The following is a 20,119-nucleotide window of genomic DNA, read 5'->3' as shown; positions in this document are numbered from 1 at the left end:
GTTGAAAGGATTGAACATTTAACTTAATGAATCAACCAATCAAATTTCACTAAGGTCCCCAAAGTTGTTAAGCAAACGAATAATAAAACGATACTATAAAACTTTAGGAATAGTGTATGATAATCTTTCTTTGATGTTCTTATCCCTGATACATTTTTATAATGTATATGTTTTATAATGATTGTAATAAAATGATTATGAATAATTTCTCACAGTTTTATCCATCTATTTTCAACAACATATAATTTAAACAAGCATGTCAACATCCAAATTTGTGAGTCTATGAAAAGCTTTAAAATGCTGCAGTATTAACGTTATCCTTTAAAATAGCTCATATGACTGGAAAATCTGTCAAAATTAAATTCTATAAAACAGTAATTTTATTTTCGTATCCTAAAGAATTAAACTAAGGAAAAAACATTGGGCTGTTTATTACACTAGTCCACAAAGTTTTTTTTATGAACGTTTTCTTATTTGTTGGCCTAACAACTTTAGGGACTTTTTTGGTTCATTAATTTAAGTGTCCAAACGTTTTAACCACTGAATACAATCTAGAAAATGGTTAATTTTCTGTATCATTAGTGGGGACGTTCATCAATTTATCTGCCATTGTCTCATTCCATTAGATCCCTGATCAAACTATTGTTGCTTATAGAAGAGATTTGCTTTGAAAAACACCTGTTATGCTTTTTATATTCACATACTAGAACCGTCCTTAATAAATTGCTAGACATAAAATGTATGGTGTGTCCTTACTTCCGCCTAATGTTTCAAAATTATATAAACAAGGATGACAACATCCATAAAGCGAGGCTCTGAAACTATAAGAAAAACTAAACTTAACACTTGTATAGTGTCAGAACTGAATAATAACATATAAGAAGCTTTACTGTAAAGGACAACCATATCGGTTCAGTGTATTTAAAGCAATAATACTTTATAACAATATACAAAAGTAATGATACACCACTACTTACGTGTTATCAAAAATTTCTGAAGAAAAATTTCGGGAAATTTTCTCAGAGGGCTTTTACTTGATGAGGAAGTAGTTAAAGTTTGGGATCATGTTTAACATACAAAGTACAGTATACTTCCATCAGATTTGACGTCTATTTTTGACCATAGGTCTAGCAAAACTGTCTATTTTTTCAGGGTTAATACAATGGATGTTAAATTTATGCACACCCTATACTACGATAAATCAAATTACCCAATTCTGGACAAAATTAGCCAATAAAGATTTAATAAAGTCCCCAAAGTTTTAAGCCAACTGATGAAAGAACGGGTGTATAAAACTTTGGGTACCAACTGTATGATTTACAGCCCAAAGTCTCCTCTCTGAAGTTTGCACATCATTAGAATTGAAAAAAACTAGTCTATAAATAATCTGAAATATCCAAGACTAAATATTACATATTGAACGCACGGGTAGAGAAAATGCGCATAAAATATGACTCTACAATATGGTTGTCCATAGACATAGACATCGTTTAAAATAATACAAAAATAACGTCCTTTCGTCATATATTTGACTTGATACAAAATATAATATATAATGTTAATAATTATGTATATTTGAACAAAGGGGGGGGGGCGTAATGACATAAGCTCTTAAACCGTGAGCAAAATGGTCTAAATATTGAGCTAGACCCTTCAAACTTGGTATATAAGCTTAGTCCTATAGGTATTACATCTAAATGGCAAAAAAATCCAAAATTTTTTATTTTTAGGTTAGGTTAGGTAAGAAAAACCCTGCGGAAATGGGGTTTTTAGGCTTTTTTTGGTCTATTTTGATGTGGAAACTTGCCTTAAATTGTTTTTTCTTAGGGTTTGAACTTAAATACACTGTATCTATTCATATGGACATTATTTAAGATGATTCAGCAAGTCGTGGACCGACCCCAGGGGGCTAGGTGGGTAGCCCGCAGGGGTTAAGTTCATTTTTCCCAATATATTTGTTGTGATACATCAAATTATAGGTTTTTTAGGTCAAGGAACTCAAATTCAGAGCTAAAATAAGCATTAGACTAATCTGAAGCTAGCCCCAGCGGGCTTAGTTGGTGGCCCGCAGGGGTTAAGTGCATTTTTATCAATATATATCTTGTTATATATCAAACTATAGGTTTTTTAGGTCAAGAAACTCAAATTCTGAGCAAAAATTAGCATTAGACTGACCTGAAGCTAACCCCCCCGGGCTAGGTTGGTTTTCTGCAGGGCTTAAGAGCATTTACCTAACCTAACCTAGAAACTTACTTATATTTTTATAGGTTTCTTTCTTGAATAAACTGTGTCTATTAATGAAGACTTTATTTAAGATGATCCAGCAAGTCGGGGACCGACCCCAGCGGGCTAGGTGGGTGGCCCGCAGGGGTTAAGTGCATTTTTTCCAATATATATGTTGAGATACGTCAAATTATAAGTTTTTTAGGTCAGTTAACTCAAAATCAGAGCTAAAATAAGCATTAGAATAATCTGAAGCTAACCCCAGCGGGCTAGCTGGGTTGCCCACAGGGCTTAAGTGCATTTTACCTAAGCTAACCTAGAAACTTATTATTTTTTTTAGGTTTTTTTCTGGAATAAACTGTTCATTCATGAGGACCTTATTTCAGATGATTCAGCAAGTTGAAGACCGACCCCAGCGGGCTAGGTGGGTGGCCTGCGGGGGTTAAGTGCATTTTCCTTAATATATATGTTGTGATAAATCCAACTATAGGTTTTTTAGGTCAAAGAACTCAAATTCAGAGCTGAAATAAGCATTAGACTAATCTGAAGCTAACCCCAGCGGGCTAGATAGGTAGCCCATAGGGCTTAAGTGCATTTTACCTAACCTAACCTAGAAACTTACATTTAATATTTTTTTTAGGTTTTTTTTTCAAATAAACTGTCCATTCATGAGGACCTTATTTCAGATGATCCAGCAAGTCGAAGAACGACCCCAGCGGGCTAGGTGGGTGTCCCTCAGGGGTTAAATGCATTTTTTTAAAGTATGTGTTGTCATACATCCAACTACCTATAGGTTTTTAAGGTCAAAAAACTCAAATTTACAGCTAATAAAAGCATCAGACTAATCTAACGCTAGCCCCAGCGGGCTAGGTGGGTTGCCTGCAAGTCTTAAGTGCATTTTACCTAACCTAACCTAGAACCTTACTTGTTTTTTTATGGTTTTTTTCTGGAATAAACTGTGTCTATTTATTAGAACATTATTTAAGATTTAAGACCCCAGCAGGCTAGGTGCGTGGCCCGCAGGGGTTAAGTGCATTTTTAGTTGTCATACATAAAATTATAGGTTTTTTAGGTCCAGAAATTCAAAGGGGTATTTTCACGAAATGCATTTGAACTTAATTTAGTGAACTGCATTTTTTTTCCTGGTTAATTGGTTAAACTACATTTATATGGCATATATTTGAAAGAATTTAAATTTTGATAGTACAATGTTAGCGGTGGAAGAATTTAATATGCTAATGGGATACAATTTTTAAATTTAATGTATACCACATACCACGAAAAAACTAGCATCAGGTTGCTATTGTGTTTTTTTTTTAGCTCCAAATTGACTTAAAAAACCTATAGTTTGATGTATAACAACACATAATTTGGAAAATTTACCTCTGCAGGCCACCCACCTAATCCGCGGGGGTTAGCCTTAGGTCAGTCTAATGCTTAAAATAGCTCTGAATTTGAGTTTCTTGACATAAAAAACCTATAATTTGATGTATGACAACACATACTTTAGAAAAAATGCACTACACCCCTGTGGGCCACCCACCTAGCCCGCTGGGGTCGGTCCCTAACTTGCTGGATTATCTAAAATAATGTCCTCATTAATAGACACAGTTTATTCAAGGAAAAAAACAAAAAAGAATAAGTAAGTTTCTAGGTTAGGTTAGGTAAAATGCACATAAGCCCTGTGGAAAATCTACCTAGCCCGCAGGGGTTAGCTTCAGGAAAGTCTTATGCCAATTTTAGCTCTGAATTTGAGTTTCTTGACCTTAAAAACCTTTATTTTGATACATAACAAGATCTATATTGGAAATAATGCATTTAACCCCTGTGGGCCACCAACCTAGCCCGCTAGGGCTAGTTTCAGATTAGTCTTATGCTAATTCTAGCTCTGAATTTGAGTTAACTGACCTAAAAAACTTATAATTTGATGTATCTCAACATATATATTGGAAAAAATGCACTTAACCCCTGCGGGCCACCCACCTAGCCCGCTGGGGTCGGTCCCCGACTTGCTGGATCATCCTTAATAAAGTCCTTATGAATAGACACAGTTTATTCAAGAAAAAAACCTGTGAAAATATAAGTATATTTCTAGGTTAGGTTAGGTAAATGCTCTTAAGCCCTGCAGAAAACCAACCTAGCCCGGGGGGGTTAGCTTTAGGTCAGTCTTATGCTAATTTTCGCTCAGAATTCGAGTTTCTTGACCTAAAAAACCTATAGTTTGATATATAACAAGATATATATTAGAAAAAATGCACTTAACCCCTGCGGGCCACCAACCTAGCCCGCTGGGGCTAGCTTCAGATTAGTCTAATGCTTATTTTAGCTCTGAATTTGAGTTCCTTGACCTAAAAATCCTATAATTTGATGTATCACAACAAATATATTGGGAAAAATGAACTTAACCCCTGCGGGCTACCCACCTAGCCCCCTGGGGTCGGTCCCCGACTTGCTGAATCATCTTAAATAATGTCCATATGAATAGATACAGTGTATTTAAGTTAAAACCCTAAGAAAAAACAATTTAAGGCAAGTTTCCACATCAAAATAGACCAAAAAAAGCCTAAAAACCCCATTTCCGCAGGGTTTTTCTTACCTAGCCTAACCTAAAAATAAAAATTTTTGGATTTTTTTGCCATTTAGATGTAATACCTATAGGACTAAGCTTATATACCAAGTTTGAAGGGTCTAGCTCAATATTTAGACCATTTTGCTCACGGTTTAAGAGCTTATGTCATTACGCCCCCCCCCCTTATATATTTAACTATGGCAAATTTAGAGAATATTCAGAAGGAGGATATGTTTTTTAATTTCTGAATTTATGAATAGCTCCTAAAATTAGCCAATCGCGTTTCTCCTTGTCAAATACCATCGTATTATTGGTTGATTTTCTATATAACTTTGAATATTTGGGAATTTTCATTATATCCTATTAAAGTAAGTAGAAAGTTTTTTTTTTGTTGAAGCATATGATCTCAATAACTACTGAGCCAATTGGATTTTCTATTTTTCACATAGGAGTTAGGACCTGTGATGTTTTTAGGCTAATTAACCTAAAGATTTAAGTCGAGGAATGGCTTTTTTGCTATTTTAACTCTCTCTCCCCCTTCTAATACTGTGCCCCTAGATGCTAAGGGTGTATCCTCTTGTGTGATCTAAACAAGATAAGAATAAAACACTAGAGGGGGGAAGGGGTTAAATAAACTGTATCTCCCCATCACTGACCTTGTGCCGACTCGCAATTGGGTCAATGAAAACTTACCAGGCAGCAGAAAACAATTTGCTAGCAGACGAAAAGGGTAATTGGAAAAGGAAGGGAAGTAGTTAAACATCTATACTATAGATCTATTTAAAAAAGCATGTAGAGTTGGAAAAATCTTTCTTTTATTGTTCTAAATAGGCAATCAAAGTTTTAAATGTAATTCAAGCTTAAATGACAGAAAACAGTTAAACACACTAAACATATTTGACTTCTTGTTTTCTTATGTGATTTAGCCATGTTATTTATAATTGCTCAGCTACTCTATAAATGGTATCTGTCCGTCCGTCCATCTGCCAAAAGCCACTTCAGAAAAAACAAAATTTAAAAAGATAAACATTTAAATATTTGGATATAGATTTCCTTAACTATTAAATATTTTTGATATAAAAATGTATGTGTATGCAATTTCATGGTTAGATTTTTTACACCATACATTTTGTACATAGTTTTACTTTTCGAGTTTTTCAAATATCATATTTTCAAAATAAAGAAATTTTAAAAATATTAAGTCATCTTAAAAAGGTATAATTTAATGGAACAAAACTTGCGGATATTCTTAGTTATTGGGTCTCTATAGGAGTAAAGCTATGTGCTATGTTAGCTATCAACAGTATTATCCTTGTTCGGATCATAAAATTTTCTAAATTCCTATTCGTGGTGTAAATATTTAATTGGACCAAATGACGGTTCTATAATGATATACGTGGTTAATCTATCTGTTTCTAATTTATTATAAAAGTAACAGGATGTGTGTGTTTGTCTGTCTGTACCGAAGAATCTCTCTAACCGGTGAACCGATATGGTTTTCCTTTCCAGTGTAGATTCTCATATGTCCAGAGAACATTCATGATTATTTTGAGGGAGGGTACCACCAACCTCCCAATACAAATTGCCCCCGCCAAAAATTAAGCACCTCCGCCCCCTGGTTCATTATAAAAACAGATTGATTATGTTACCCGAAATTATTGGTTGAACAGTTAGGAACCAACTAATAATAATTCAAGAACTGAGCCCAACTTTATAGAGGTAACAAATAAGATAATTGGGTTTAAACATTTGGGTACATTGATGTACATCCCAATTGATGATACACAAAATACCCCTTCTATAGATTAATATTAATGGTTGAAACATTTGAACACTCACCTTAATAAACCAACCAATCAAAATTCAATAAAAGTTCCCAAAGTCGTTAAGCCAATGAATAAGAAAACGTTATTGTAAAACTTTGGGGACTAGTGTACTAAACAGCCCATTGCCTCCTCTCTCTTTTTGAATGAATAAAGTCTTATGTTGATCTAATAACAGCAAAACTGTTAATCTAGATGTATATGTGCAGTGCATGGACCGGATATAAATCTAAATATGCACGAAATCTCGCCTAATATAGAATCACAATTTCTCTCTCTCTCTCTCTTTTTCACAAGGTGTTGTCATAAAATCACAAATAATCACATGTTTTGATCTTTTATAGACCATTTTAAGTTCTAAGGTGAAACACATATACTAAAAGACGGTTTTAAGCGGGGATCCAAAAAAAACAGTTTTAGAATAAGATAACGTTATAATAAAACTTTATGTACGATTGTTTTTAAGACAATTACCGACTGACAGACTGATTAAAATTAATAGCAGCCTTTGGTCGGGCAGTTATGTTTTTAAGAAGCAAAGCTAATTTAGGGCAAACCTATAAAATACATACTAGAGGTAGGATGTCCAACAACTTTTTTATCATATGGATGGTAAAACTCTAGCATCAATCTAGGGAAACAATACTTCAAGTAACCATTCTGACGTAATTATTATTATACAGTAACTTTGCTTTCAATCCTGTCAAATTTAGTATATTGTCATGTATATGTCGATAATATGTCAGCTACGACCACTTTCATTCAATAACATACAATTGATAAAATAAAAAATATTAATGATATCATATAAAAACATCTATAAAGGCAAAGCTCTACAAACAGAAGGTCAAAGAAACATTAACACTTGTATGTAGAGTTTCAATACTTAATAAGCAAAATATAAAAATTGCAATTTAAGTCTAAACAAAATTGTATGTCAATTATATGTTGCTACTGGTAATATATCCAGGGATCTTAAGGGATAAGGCAATTGACGATAAATTGATTCACATTACCAATGATAATGAACATTTTAACCCTTCTGTAGATCAAAACTATTGGTTGAAAATTTTGGAAACTTGTAGTGTACGTACAATCATCCAATCACAAGTTTTAGAGTCAACCCTTCATGGAAATAATATCTTAAGGGATAAGACAATGGACGATAAATTGATTTACATTCCCAATGATAATGAACATTTGAACCCTTCTGTAGATCAAAACTGTTGGTTGAATAGTTTGGGTACTAGTAATTTCAAACCAATACAGTTTTTGGGTCCACAAATAAGAAAATGTGGTTATAAAACTTTGGGTACCAGTGTAATAAACCTCCCAATCTCCTTGGAAAATACTAAAATTAGCGAATTCCTGTGCACACCTGACTCCACTTGTTGCATGAAAAATTTTGCATTTCTACACAAATAATAAAACCAAAACATAAAAATTACATCACTAAAAATTTTTAATTTTATGCAATTAAAGCTACATTTTATATTGTAATTTACTAAGTTTTTAAATCATCACTATGAATCATTTAAATCTAATGAATAAATTAAGAATTTAAACATCACGATCACGTTGTAATACTTTATTTTTTGTATGACTTTGCTTTACCAAAGTCAAATTTAAAACTGAAGAAAAATTTCTTCTCTCGATGCCACCCCCCTCCCTTTCACTTGGGGGTTTCCCACTCCCCTTTTTTCGCGGGCGGTTTAACATTCTCTCAACCCCACCCCGGGTGTGCAACCACCCCCCCCCCACTTTTTGTGTATGCATTCATCATGTAATAATCGTTCTCCCTTTTTCTTACACACCTTTCCCTTTCTTGAAAAGACTGTACGTTTGAGAATATTTTTTTCTTCAATTTAAAATTATGACAATTAATTATATTGAAAATGTAAAAGCACATAATAATATATTTAGCAGTTATCTAAAGGAATAAGACAATGACCGATAAATTGATGTACATTCCAAATGATGATACACAAAATTACCTCATAGGTAGATTACAATTAGTGGTTAAAACGTTTGTACAGCCAATCAATTCCCCTATTCAATAACAGTCCCCAAAGTTGTTAAGCCAACACATAAGAAAAAGTTATTATAAAACTTTAGGGACTTGTGTAATAAATAGCCCATCGTCTTCTCTCTCTCTCTCTCTCTGTATATTTATGAAAATATCAGTGGCAAATAAATTTATAATTCATAATAGCTGTTAATTTTGAAAAGGGGGGGGGGAGTGGTTACTGTAAGTAAACCAAATCGGTCCGGTGGCTTATTGGTATTAACAGGACAACAAATGGACTAGAGGACCGTCATATTTGAAAATATTTTTTTTGTATTGATAATTGCATAAAAATATTTAAAATTTGAAATGTACGGTCCATTTAAGTATTGCTCATACTACAACTTTGCAGGTAGGCACAACCAAGCATATTCTCACAACTATTTGAGATGACGCAACTTTTAGTTTAAATCATAAATCCTAAGAATTAATACTTAAAAATATGAATTTAATTGTGTATTATTTTCTAATATTTTACAATTAAATAAAGAGATCAAAATATTTTTAAATCTATTTTTAGCTATATATATGTTAATTTACTAAAAGTTGCATCATGCCACAATTTGAATGGTTTACTAAAAGCCGTAATGGTTTACATATATGAAGATTACGGTTGAATGGGATAAGATTAAAAGTGTGTTTAATATCAGGGAGGGAGGGGCACTTTGGACTGTAAATTATAATGGTACCCAAAGTTTTATAACCAGATAGTCGTTGACTTAAAAGTAGTGTCAAAACTTTACAACCAATAGTTTAACCTACAGGAGGGATAATTTTATTTATCATTACAGGGAATGTGTATCAATTGATCTTATCCCTTTAAATCCCTGGCTTTATATCCACATTTTTTTCTATTCAAAAATTGTTTCAAGCTATCTTTTAAACGTTTATTTGTAATATGCCTTTGTAACTAAATTGAGGCCTAAAAATTAATAAAAATCATTAAAAAGAAAAATGTCTTCTGAGATCTAATTTAAGTAAATATGTACATAAGTAACGCAGAAATAGCCGGTCATATAACAGTAGAATGTTATTCAGAAAAATTGTATTTTGGTAAATTTTGTCAGTTAAAATTTCCAATAGATTAAAGCTTTAAGCTTACTAAATGTCTCTTTTTTTCTAAATTTAAAAATCTGTCAAATAAAAGAAAATTGCATGGTAGTCTATGGTTCTAGTTATAGAGCATATGCGCTTCTAATAATTTCAAATATATGATAATAATTATTGAAATGGTTACTGTTGTATTTTGAAAGACAAAAAAACTCCACATTAGGTCGACGCTATTTGGTAGGGGGTGAAAATGGGGAAGGGCCGGTAAAGCGCCCAAAAAATGTCTAGTGAGTGAGAATGCAAGGGGGGCGGGATGTACTCTAATCGTCAATATGGTTAGAGTTTAAAGAATTTCTCATGGGGTTAGGAAAAATTACACCCTACTCCTCCCCACCCACCTCTTACATAGCTTTGCATTTTTAAAACTTTTATATAATTTTTGTACATATTTGATTTCAAATAACCATATCAATATTCTAGTAAATGGGGAAAGTGATTAGAATTTTTAAAAAGTTTTAGAGTTACCTATTTTATTAATGTAACAATTCATATTAGTCCCATAAATAGCTTAAAGTTTAATGTGATTTCAGTAATTATTAGATTCTTAGAACCACATCTCTGCCTGTCTTCTTAGGCCTAGGGAAAAATTGGAAATGGTCGATTTATGGGGGGGGGGGGGTATGGTAGTGGAATAAATGGGTAGTTCCTCAAGTGGAGAGAAAGGGAAAGGGTGCCTAAGGTCATATCCTTGTGTGTTTGTGTGTGTGTGAGTGAGGGTGTGTGTATGTATATGTGTGTGTGTGTGTGTTTTGCACATGCACTCATGTGTAAGTGTGCTTACCCGGCTATTAAAAACAATAACAGGCCTATTTGCTCTACTTTATGCCTTTACTAGCGGCTACGCACCCAGAGGCCTCTACAGAAGGGCACTTTTCAATTTTAGTTTAACATTTTTTTTTGGGTGGGGGGAATGTTTTCTAGGGCAATAAATCTTGAGAAGAGGTAATAGCCTTCCCCCAAAATAGTTATCAACCTTCACAGGATTTATGAGATTGAAATCATATCTGTTAAGCGGTTAGCCAGATCCTATGGTACACAGACAGGCTCAAGACATCCTGTTACTTTTTTCTAAACCAGGCTATATTGAAAATTAGTCAGAAAATCCATGAATTGTTATAAAACTAGGCATGGGGTGAACCATGAAGGGGGAGTTTTTCCACACACCCAATAAAATTTATATTTAAAAGGATGAATTTCCTTTTTCACATCCATTAAGGTTTAAAACCCCTTTCAAGACCCCGTGCACGCCACATAAACAAGGACAAAACTAATGATAAGTAGCGGAGCGTAATAAATAATGCGGAATATCAAAGAGAATCTACACATGAAACAAGCAGATATATTTTAGATTGCAGCTCACCTGTTTTTCTTCTCATTTTTAATTCTAAATAGCAACTGAATGGTTTACTTTGAATTAACTTAAAATCTTTATGATAACTCATTTATTCTTTACAATCCATTGGTATTGTTACTACGCTACTTATTGTCATATTTGAACTTTTTTTATTGAAAGAAATGAAATATTTTGTTGAAAAGACGCCATTTTAAAAATTCTTCATAATCATTGTGTAGTATGAATGGATTAATCTAAAGAGGTTTAGTGATTTTTTTTTATTTATAAGAACTCAAATTTCATTTATAATTAGATAACCTACTACTCTATAAACGATCGTGTATGTCCGTTTGTCCTTATATCTATCTGTCCTTTCTTCTATCAGTCTTTCCTTCTGTCTGTTCTTCATTCTGTCTGTCTTTCTTTCCGTCTGTCCTTCTTTCTATATGTCCTTTCTTCTGTCTGTCCTTTCTTCTGTCTTACCTTTTCTTTGATTGTCCTTCCTTCTTTCTGTATTTTTGTCTTTCTGTCCTTTTTTCTGTCTTTATTTCCTTCTGTCTGTCCTTCCTTCTTTCTGTCCTTCATTATGTCTTTCCTTCCTTCTGACTATCCTTCTGTTTGTCCTCCCTTCTGTCTGTCCTCCCTTCTGTCTGCCCTTCCTTCTTTCTGTCCTTCCTTCTGTCTGTCTTTCTTTCTGTCTGTCCTTTCTTCTTTCTGACCTTCCTTCTTTCTGACCTTTCTTTTGTATGTCCTTCCTTCTGTCATTCTTTCCTGCTGTCTGTATTTCCTTCTATATATCCTTCATTTTGTCGGTCCTTCCTTCTGTCTGTCCCTCCTTCTGTCTATACTTCCTTCTGACTATTCTTCTGTTTGTCCTTCCTTTTGCCTGTCCTTCTCTTTGTTTGTCCTTCCTTCTGTCTGTTCTTCCTTCTGTCTGTCCTTCCTTCTGCCTGTTCTTTCTACTGTCTATCTTTACTTATATGTCCTTCCTTTTGTTTGTCCTTCCTTGTGTCTGTATTTCCTTCTGTGTGTCCTTCCTTTTGTATGTCCTTCCTTCTGTCAGTATTTCATTCTGTCTGTCTTTCTATCTGTCTGTACTTCCTTCTGTCTGTCTTTCTTTCTGTCTGTCCTTTCTTCTATCTGTCCTTTCTTCTGTCAGTCTTTTTTCTGTCTGTTCTTCCTTCTGTCTTCTGTCTTCTTCATTCTGTCTGTCCTTTTTTCTGTCTATTCCTCTGTCTGTCTTTTTTCCTGTCCTTCCTTTAAATCTCCTTCCTTATGTCTGTCTTTTCCTTTTTCTGTCTTTGCTTCTTTCTATTTACAAATGTCTGAAAATTAGAGAGATAGATGTTTCAAGTTTTACCATGTGAGCAAAAATTAACATTAGTTTTAGAATACCCATTCTAGCATGATCAATATTTAGAAAATATGCTAAATAACTACCAAAATGTAATAAAAGTAAGTTTAGGTATAAATAATGACGTAAAAAAATAATTACAGAGAAAAAGAGCTTGATGTTTGCTCCTTCACCAATTAATTTTTAGGCGCATTGCAATTCTAATAGTAGCAATGTCCCTCACTGACCCCATTTACAATAAATATAAGTTGCTTTAAGTTTCTGCTTCCCTCACTGACTGGCTGCCTTACTCCTTCTAACAGATATATTTTATACTACTTTTGATGGTCTAATTTTTAATATTTTAAGGCATTTTTAATATATTGTACACTAAGTTACTTTTTAAAAATTCTGACACATTCTATAATCTTCAAATGTCCAAGGAGTAAGATGACAACAAAAACTAAATTAATATCACTTTCTTTATTTCTCCATAAATCTAATAAATGTTATTCATTTTATGTTAAATCATATAAAGAACAAATACATATCAGTATCTATGACCATTTCAGTCTTGTTTTTAATCTACTAATACCATATGAGCACTTTTATAATTTGTTTGCCAATAATTTTTCCAATTTCCACTGTATTTGCTATAAAACATTTTACAAAAAGCACTTCTACAGACTAGCATTATCATTATTGGGTGTTTTCATAAGAGGTTTTTTTCAATGTTGACAATATAATACATTGAAAAACATTTAAAATTCAAAGATTTTTTATGTCTTGGTTCAAAGACTTTCATTTCCAAATTAATCTCAAAATAATTTTTAAACGTTGAGAATCACTGCTATCAAAAAAATTATGGTGGAAAAGAATATCTCAGGTTCCTTCATATTATAGATGGACCTAAAACTTCAATAACAAAAGGTATATTAGGAGGGTTCTCATTGATGAAATGACTCTGATTGGTTAAAGCCTCATGAAGGGGTTTTAAAATGTTATTTTTTAAAGAAAAGCTTTTGTAACAATAGAGCTGAGGTGGATTCTTAAAAAAAAATTGCCCCACTAATCGCTTAGTGGGGCAAAATTGTTTTCGTGAAAAATCCTCCAAAATCACATAAAAAATTTTAAGAATCCACCTCTGGTTCATAGGTTTTTCTGTATATATGTAACATGAAGCTAATATGAATAATTCCTATTTATTAAAATTTTCCTATTTATTCCTAACTTACTGGGTATAATAATTCCTGCAAAAGTTCAATACCCAAAGTTAATGACTATTAAGCAAACAGAGCAACTTTTCCAATATCAAAATTCTATACTTCTTTGACTAATGGTTATTACACAGTAAGAAATAAAACACATTTAGTTGGGCAAGGTCTGGAACAGGCCAAACAATGGATATGAAAGTATTTCTCATCATTAATATTATTTTCATATCAAGTTCAAAAGCAAATCAACTAAGCCTAAGGGGCTATGGTGATGATATGCTACAAAACCTAAAAACAAATGCAACATTTACTTTTGACAATGTCAACATGATTGCAACAGCCAATGATGGCTCTGGTGTTACAGTGAAAGGAACAAAAGTCAAGGATGATATTTATGATTGGCAGCTGAAAGTCATTGATCAAATTGTAGCAACCTTAAAGGACCAGAAAAACATAACAGGAACCAACAACTGGAATATTACCTTTAAAAGTGGAGTTGAAAAATGGAGGCTGCTTAACTTTCATACATGCAAACCTGACCAATTCCCATGCAGCAATGGAGATTGTGTCTCAATGGATGAAAGATGCAATCTAGTACCAATGTGTGATGACTTATCAGATGAAGATGATTGTTCAATATTTACAGTCAAAGATGGTTATAACAAAAATATCCCCAATGTCAAAAGCAAGAATGAAACAATAAACGTGAAGATCAGAGTGACTATTATTGATGTGTATGTAGATAGTCTTAAATCTAACTCATTTACAACCATTTTTGACCTAGAAACAACTTGGAATGACCCTGGCCTGATGTTCATGAATCTTCAAGATCAAGATTTCAACAATCTAATTTTGCCTGAAGACCAAGAACAACTCTGGACTCCAAATATAACTTTTGAAGAAATCAAAGACAGATCACAGGAAAATGTTGCCATTAATGGTAAGCTACTAAAAATAAAGAAGAAATCTGAAGCTCTGGAAGATGATCCAAAAGTCTTGGTAAGGAACAGATTGTACAAAGGGGAAGAAAATGAATTGACACTATCAAGTATGTGCTCTGTCAGCTTTTACTGCAGATTTCAAACTCATCAATATCCTTTTGAGGACATGAAATGCCAGATGAACATGACAATTGGTGGAATGAAAGCAGATCTAACTAACATTGACAACGATAGCAAATTGACGGCAAATGTAACCTATTTTGGAGAATATGAAATTATTGAAGCGTTTACAAAAGAGCTATCATCTGATAATGGCAAGAACACGTTGACTATTAATTTCAGCTTTAAACCAGCATTCAAGTACCCACTGCTAAACTGGTATCTGCCTCTGTTTGTTTTAATCTTGGTATCGCAACTGACAGCCTTCCTAGATCTCGAAAGGTTTTATGACACTGCCCTTGCAGTAAATGCAACAATATTTGTTGCGGTATCATCGTTCTTTACATCAATCACAACTACACTCGCACCATCTGGATCTGAAAAAATGACTAACTTTGAATTTTGGCTGACTATTACATTTATTTATCCTTTCCTAATGATTTTATTTCAGGTAATAAGCAAAATAAGCACAGTCTTTGAAAAAACTAATAACTCTGATAATATCAATAAATAAAACAACAGATATGATATGAACAGCAACTGAATTATGTTTCACATCAGAACTGTTATTTAATTTATATTATAAAAAACAGATCTATCGTATAGATATATATATACAGATTACTACCGCCTTCCCTTTTTCTGCGAGCAAATTGTTTTCTGCTACTTTGAACCATTGGTTGATTTTTAATGACCCAATTAAGAGTCGGCAAAAGGACACTGCAATGGGAAGATACAGTTAGTTAACCCATTCCCCCTCTAGTGTTTTACTCTAATTAATAAAAGTAATGCAAAAAAATATATTTCTTATTTAGGTTGTTGGTGCAATTTTTGCAGAGATGAAGGCTATGCACAGAATCTTGAAATTAATGATGAGAGTTGTAATACCATTGTTGTACATTACCTTTCTGGTTTTATACTTCCTGACTCCGACATTTGATTTCTTTGGTCGTTTGGGTTTTACTGGAAAATAAGTATCTTTGGGAACAACAAAATGTTAAAAATTAAGGTAAAGTTAATAACGTTTAGTTTATATCACTAGCTGCAGAGCCCCTAGTATCTAGAGACTATGTATTAAGAGGGTTAGAAATGGCAAACCATCCCAAAACTAAAATCTACATTAAAAGTAGCAGGAAAACAATCCTGGCACTCAATCAATTGAGTTAAAATCTTGAGACGAAAAATCTTTAATACTTTATTTGATAGGATACACTGTATAAAGTCTCTGCTCCAGCTATTGCAATAATTATCAAAGATCTCTATCTTTATCTTAAGTTAAAACAAAACTTCTACTTGGACTCTTGCTCCATTTCTATATACCAATTTGGATCATGGGAAGAAAACAAAGTAACATATTTGTCATATTTATAGCTGATTATAAATCAATACCTTGAAAAATTCAGTCTGACTCAAACTTCATATTTTTCTTTTTAAGATTAAAAACTTTTAAAATTTAAAACTAACATTAGATTGTTTAAAGTAATTAAAACTTTATATTTCTAAACAATACAAATGTATTTATATTATTCTTATATGTATTTAGATGTGAATTTTTATTCTAATATTTATGTAATATCTTTTATCTTGTATAATTATCTTAATGTATTAATGTTCTCCTTTTAAAAATAAAAATTTTCATGTATCATGTTTTCTTCTTCATCTATTCAGTTTCAGTAATTGGTTTGGTATGGTATGGTGTTTATTAATTCCACTAACTAACATCATTTGGTATACAAGAATAATTATATAACAAATTTAAGATACAAATTTAGAGATTACATTATTCTATATAATAATTTTATAACTATAACATAAGAAATTTGGATAGCAGATGAGAAGTTAGGAGAATCATGGCACTTCATTGTGACTGAACACGTTGAAGGTTTACCCATGACTTGGTTATAATTATTGGAACGTTGCCGTTCCTGCAACTGGCAGAAATACAGTGAATGTTTTTTTGTCAAAATATTGTTAGTCTGGATGTAAATTCGACAGTAATTTGCTATATATCATAGGTATGCTGACAAATTTACATCTAACACAGGCATAAGTTAGAAGTATAAAGACAAACTATTCATATTTTCATTATGAAAGGTAGTAGGTATATATTTAGAGCAGAACTAAATTAAGATTAAAGTGTTCACGAAGCTGGAAAAGTTGATATATGTCACTGATTAATGTTTTTTAAGAGTACTATTTTGAGAATTAAGTCTTAAATACTTCCCATTTAAAGATAAATCAAACTTTAAAAAAACGAATTTATTCCCTTGAAAACATCTTTGTATTTTATGTTTTATTATACATATCTAAAAACCTATCAAAATCAACAAATAACAATCTTTTAGTTGAAGTTTACTTGCAAATTTATAGTAAAATAAAAGCTTTTGTTACGTACCCTGTTAAACTAACCAAAAAATGTTGAAATTGCTATCTACGGATACTGAAAACGTAATAAAAGATTAGGTTATAGTAAATAATGATCTTGAAGAAACTCTTATTTTTTAAATACATTGAAATAAGAGTGGGGTGGTAGTTTTTCAAAGCCTAACACCCGTATCCAATATAACCTAACCTAACCTAAGTTAAAACACTAACACTCACCCCCCCCCCTCCTCTTATTTTTAATTTCTTTTAAATTAGGAGAGAGGAGATTTCAGTGGTTGTTATTGTGGTAGGGGTGAAGCAGTTCAACCCTACTGAGCAAGTCCGGTCAAAAGAGCCTCTAGCCTTAAGGATTCTATCAATAAAGTACTACAAGTAGTTACTGTATGAAGGTTATTTTTGAACTGAATATATACAACAAGTTAATAGCTTTATATACAAACAGATTACAATAATGGGTTAGGTAGAAAATGGGTGTGGAGAAGATGGGGGAGCCTCAGCCAGGTGAATAGTAGATGGGTAGGCTCCGGTAGGGGGTAAGGTAGATGTCCCCCGGAAAAGGGTAGGTTACTGGAACATGCAGGGGGGAGGGGCAACTCCCTCCCCATATCAGCAGGTGATAAGTTGACCGCTTTCTTTGATGGCTAAACAATGGCAGAATAGATTGGCTAGAATTGTGATAAGGAGGGGATTAACGTCTGGGTGTTATCGGCAGTCCCGGAGCATAGCATGCTCTAGGAAATGACAATCTGTCTGTCCGACTACCACAACCTCCCCTTCAAGGGTTGAGGGACCTCAGGACATCAGGCCTTGAACCATGGTGGGCGGCAGACTCCTCCTGGGGGCACAGCATGGTGTAGGATGGCTCGGGCCACACAGGCCCCCTGGGACACCCACTGCTCAGTGTGGCTGTTGTTGGTGATCAACATGGTCAGCTCCCTGTCGGCTTGCAGCTGAGGGTTGGTGATGGTCAGGCCTTGGCGCTGGAAATTCTGTCTGGTCTGCAGGACACTCTCGGTCTTGGCTGGCAGCTGGATGTGGAGGTCCAGGTACAGGTACAGGAGGCCCCTAGAGGAGGGATGGCGAGGGTGAATGGCGCATACAGGTCCATTGGTGCTCCTGCCTTGTTCAGGTTGCTGGGGGTCTTGGTTCCCACCCTCACGGGGATTGCCAACATCTGGAGGGAGTACATGGCCTCGGTGTCACCCTCGGGGGCCGCAACCTCCATATCGGTGGCTGCCTCTCGTTTGGGTGGCTTGCTGCGGGACAGTGGAGGGTCCATGTTGGCCTCTGGGTTCCTAATGGCATCGTCGGGTGGCATTGGTGCTGGTGGCGGCGCCGGAGGAGCTGTTCCCAGTTCTGCAGGTTGGTTCTTCTCCAGGGTGGTTGGTCCGGTTCTCAGGTATCTCCAACTCTCCTTCTTCAGGGTTGCTGGTCAGACTCCTGTCCACAGCTGGCGGTGGCAGGACAGTGACTTCGGCTGGTTGGTACAGGGGCAGTTGGTCAATGGTTCCAGGTTGACTGCTGGCTGGTACAGTTGCTGCAACCGTTCCACCATTGGACTGGTCCAGGAGTATCCGGCTTCTAGGGTCTCGGACAACGCTGGCCGGTGGTGGTGGCAATTTGGCGGCCACCTTGTCTCCCCTAGGGTTGTCTTGGACGGGGGCAGGTAGGAGACTGGCAGTCAGAGCTTCAGTGTAGGGGTAGGTCAGTTCTCTGTGTTGGAGGTTGGCGCCGGTCTGAAGGTCCGACGGGGGTCTAGCTGGCCTCTGGGCAGGAAGCTTCCCAGTCCCTGCTGCGAGGGGACTAAAGGTACCACATCCTGAGATCTCTCCCCTAGCTGGGAGGTGACCTGGCACTCTGTTTCCATCTGGGCTGGGACAAGGTCTTTGACCATTGGGCTTGTTACTGGGTGCATCTCCTCTCTCTCCCCAGGCGATGGCGGCGGCTTCTTCAAGTTTGCTGGAGGTGGCTGATGTCGGTATTCCTGGGTCCCACACATCATCAGCTGGAGGCGTAGGTCTTGGAAGGTGTCCCCTGGCTGGCAAGTTCTTCTTGGCTGGCCTTGGACAGGGGTGTCTGGCTAGAGGTGACCACTTGTTGGCAGTTGAGGGTAGAGTTGGTGAACCCTTCCCAGGAACAGGCAGGTTGGTTGCTACTGGGTCTGTGCAGAGGCAGGCGGCCGATCATCTCACAGGGGCCTCTAGGCCTCTTGGCGAGTGGTGTTCTGCTATTCCCTTGCACCTCTGACCCAGTCCACAGCTGGGGTTGGTGGCCTCAGCTAAAGTCTCCTTCTGTTCATCTGGCTGGGGTCCAGCGTCCAAGCAGGGTCTCCAACTTCGTACGGTAGGTCTGGTCTCTCCGTGGCAGCAACGGTTATTGCCCCTCTCCTCTCCTTGGTGGTGACAGGGGTCACCTCTCCTCTCATCACCTCTCCCATTGCACACTGGTCCGAAAACGGAGATTTGGGTCAACAATTCATTTTTAGCCGTTTTTTGGCCGATTTTATTGCCAAATACGGCAAATTGGGGGTTTTAGGGGTCAGGGAGTCCATTTACGAGAAAAAAAATATATAACCTCAAAGGTCAAAGACCTTTAAAATGACCTTTAAAGTCTGATTTTGCCGTTCTCGTGGTTTTATTGGACATTTAGGGGGGGAAGGAGGTGTCCAATCAATGCGACTCCGAAATACGTTTTTATAGGGGATTGCATTAGCTAAATTTCATGTAAAGTAAAAAATTTTGTAAAATAAACTGGTTTTGCACCAGCTGAATTTCAAATTTTCGCCTTTATTTTATTTCTAGTTTTAACCCATTTATATAAATATATATATATTGTTAATGTTAATATATTATATTATTAAGACATACTTTTAAAAGAGAATTTATTTGATACTTTAAAGTCTTGCAAATTGTAATTTTTAATTAATGAAATATTTACAAATTATGAAAGCCCAAAAAATGTGTT

At 35.1% G+C, this 20,119-nt stretch overlaps 1 protein-coding gene across 1 annotated transcript; it reads left to right on the top strand.

The window, feature by feature from the left end:
• The first annotated feature begins 13,808 nt into the window (after positions 1-13,808).
• Positions 13,809-16,413, top strand: LOC145305869 (uncharacterized). Its single transcript, XM_080147705.1, has 2 exons — positions 13,809-15,221; positions 15,586-16,413. Exons 1-2 carry the CDS (start codon positions 13,857-13,859, stop codon positions 15,742-15,744), a joined length of 1,524 nt encoding a protein of 507 aa, XP_080003831.1. The 5' UTR covers positions 13,809-13,856; the 3' UTR covers positions 15,745-16,413.
• The last annotated feature ends 3,706 nt before the right edge of the window (positions 16,414-20,119 follow it).

Source organism: Acartia tonsa, chromosome 14, assembly GCF_053477335.1.
Source record: "Acartia tonsa isolate MP-2025a chromosome 14, ASM5347733v1, whole genome shotgun sequence".
Lineage (NCBI taxonomy): Eukaryota > Metazoa > Arthropoda > Copepoda > Calanoida > Acartiidae > Acartia > Acartia tonsa.
This window is presented reverse-complemented; position numbering and strand designations above follow the sequence as displayed.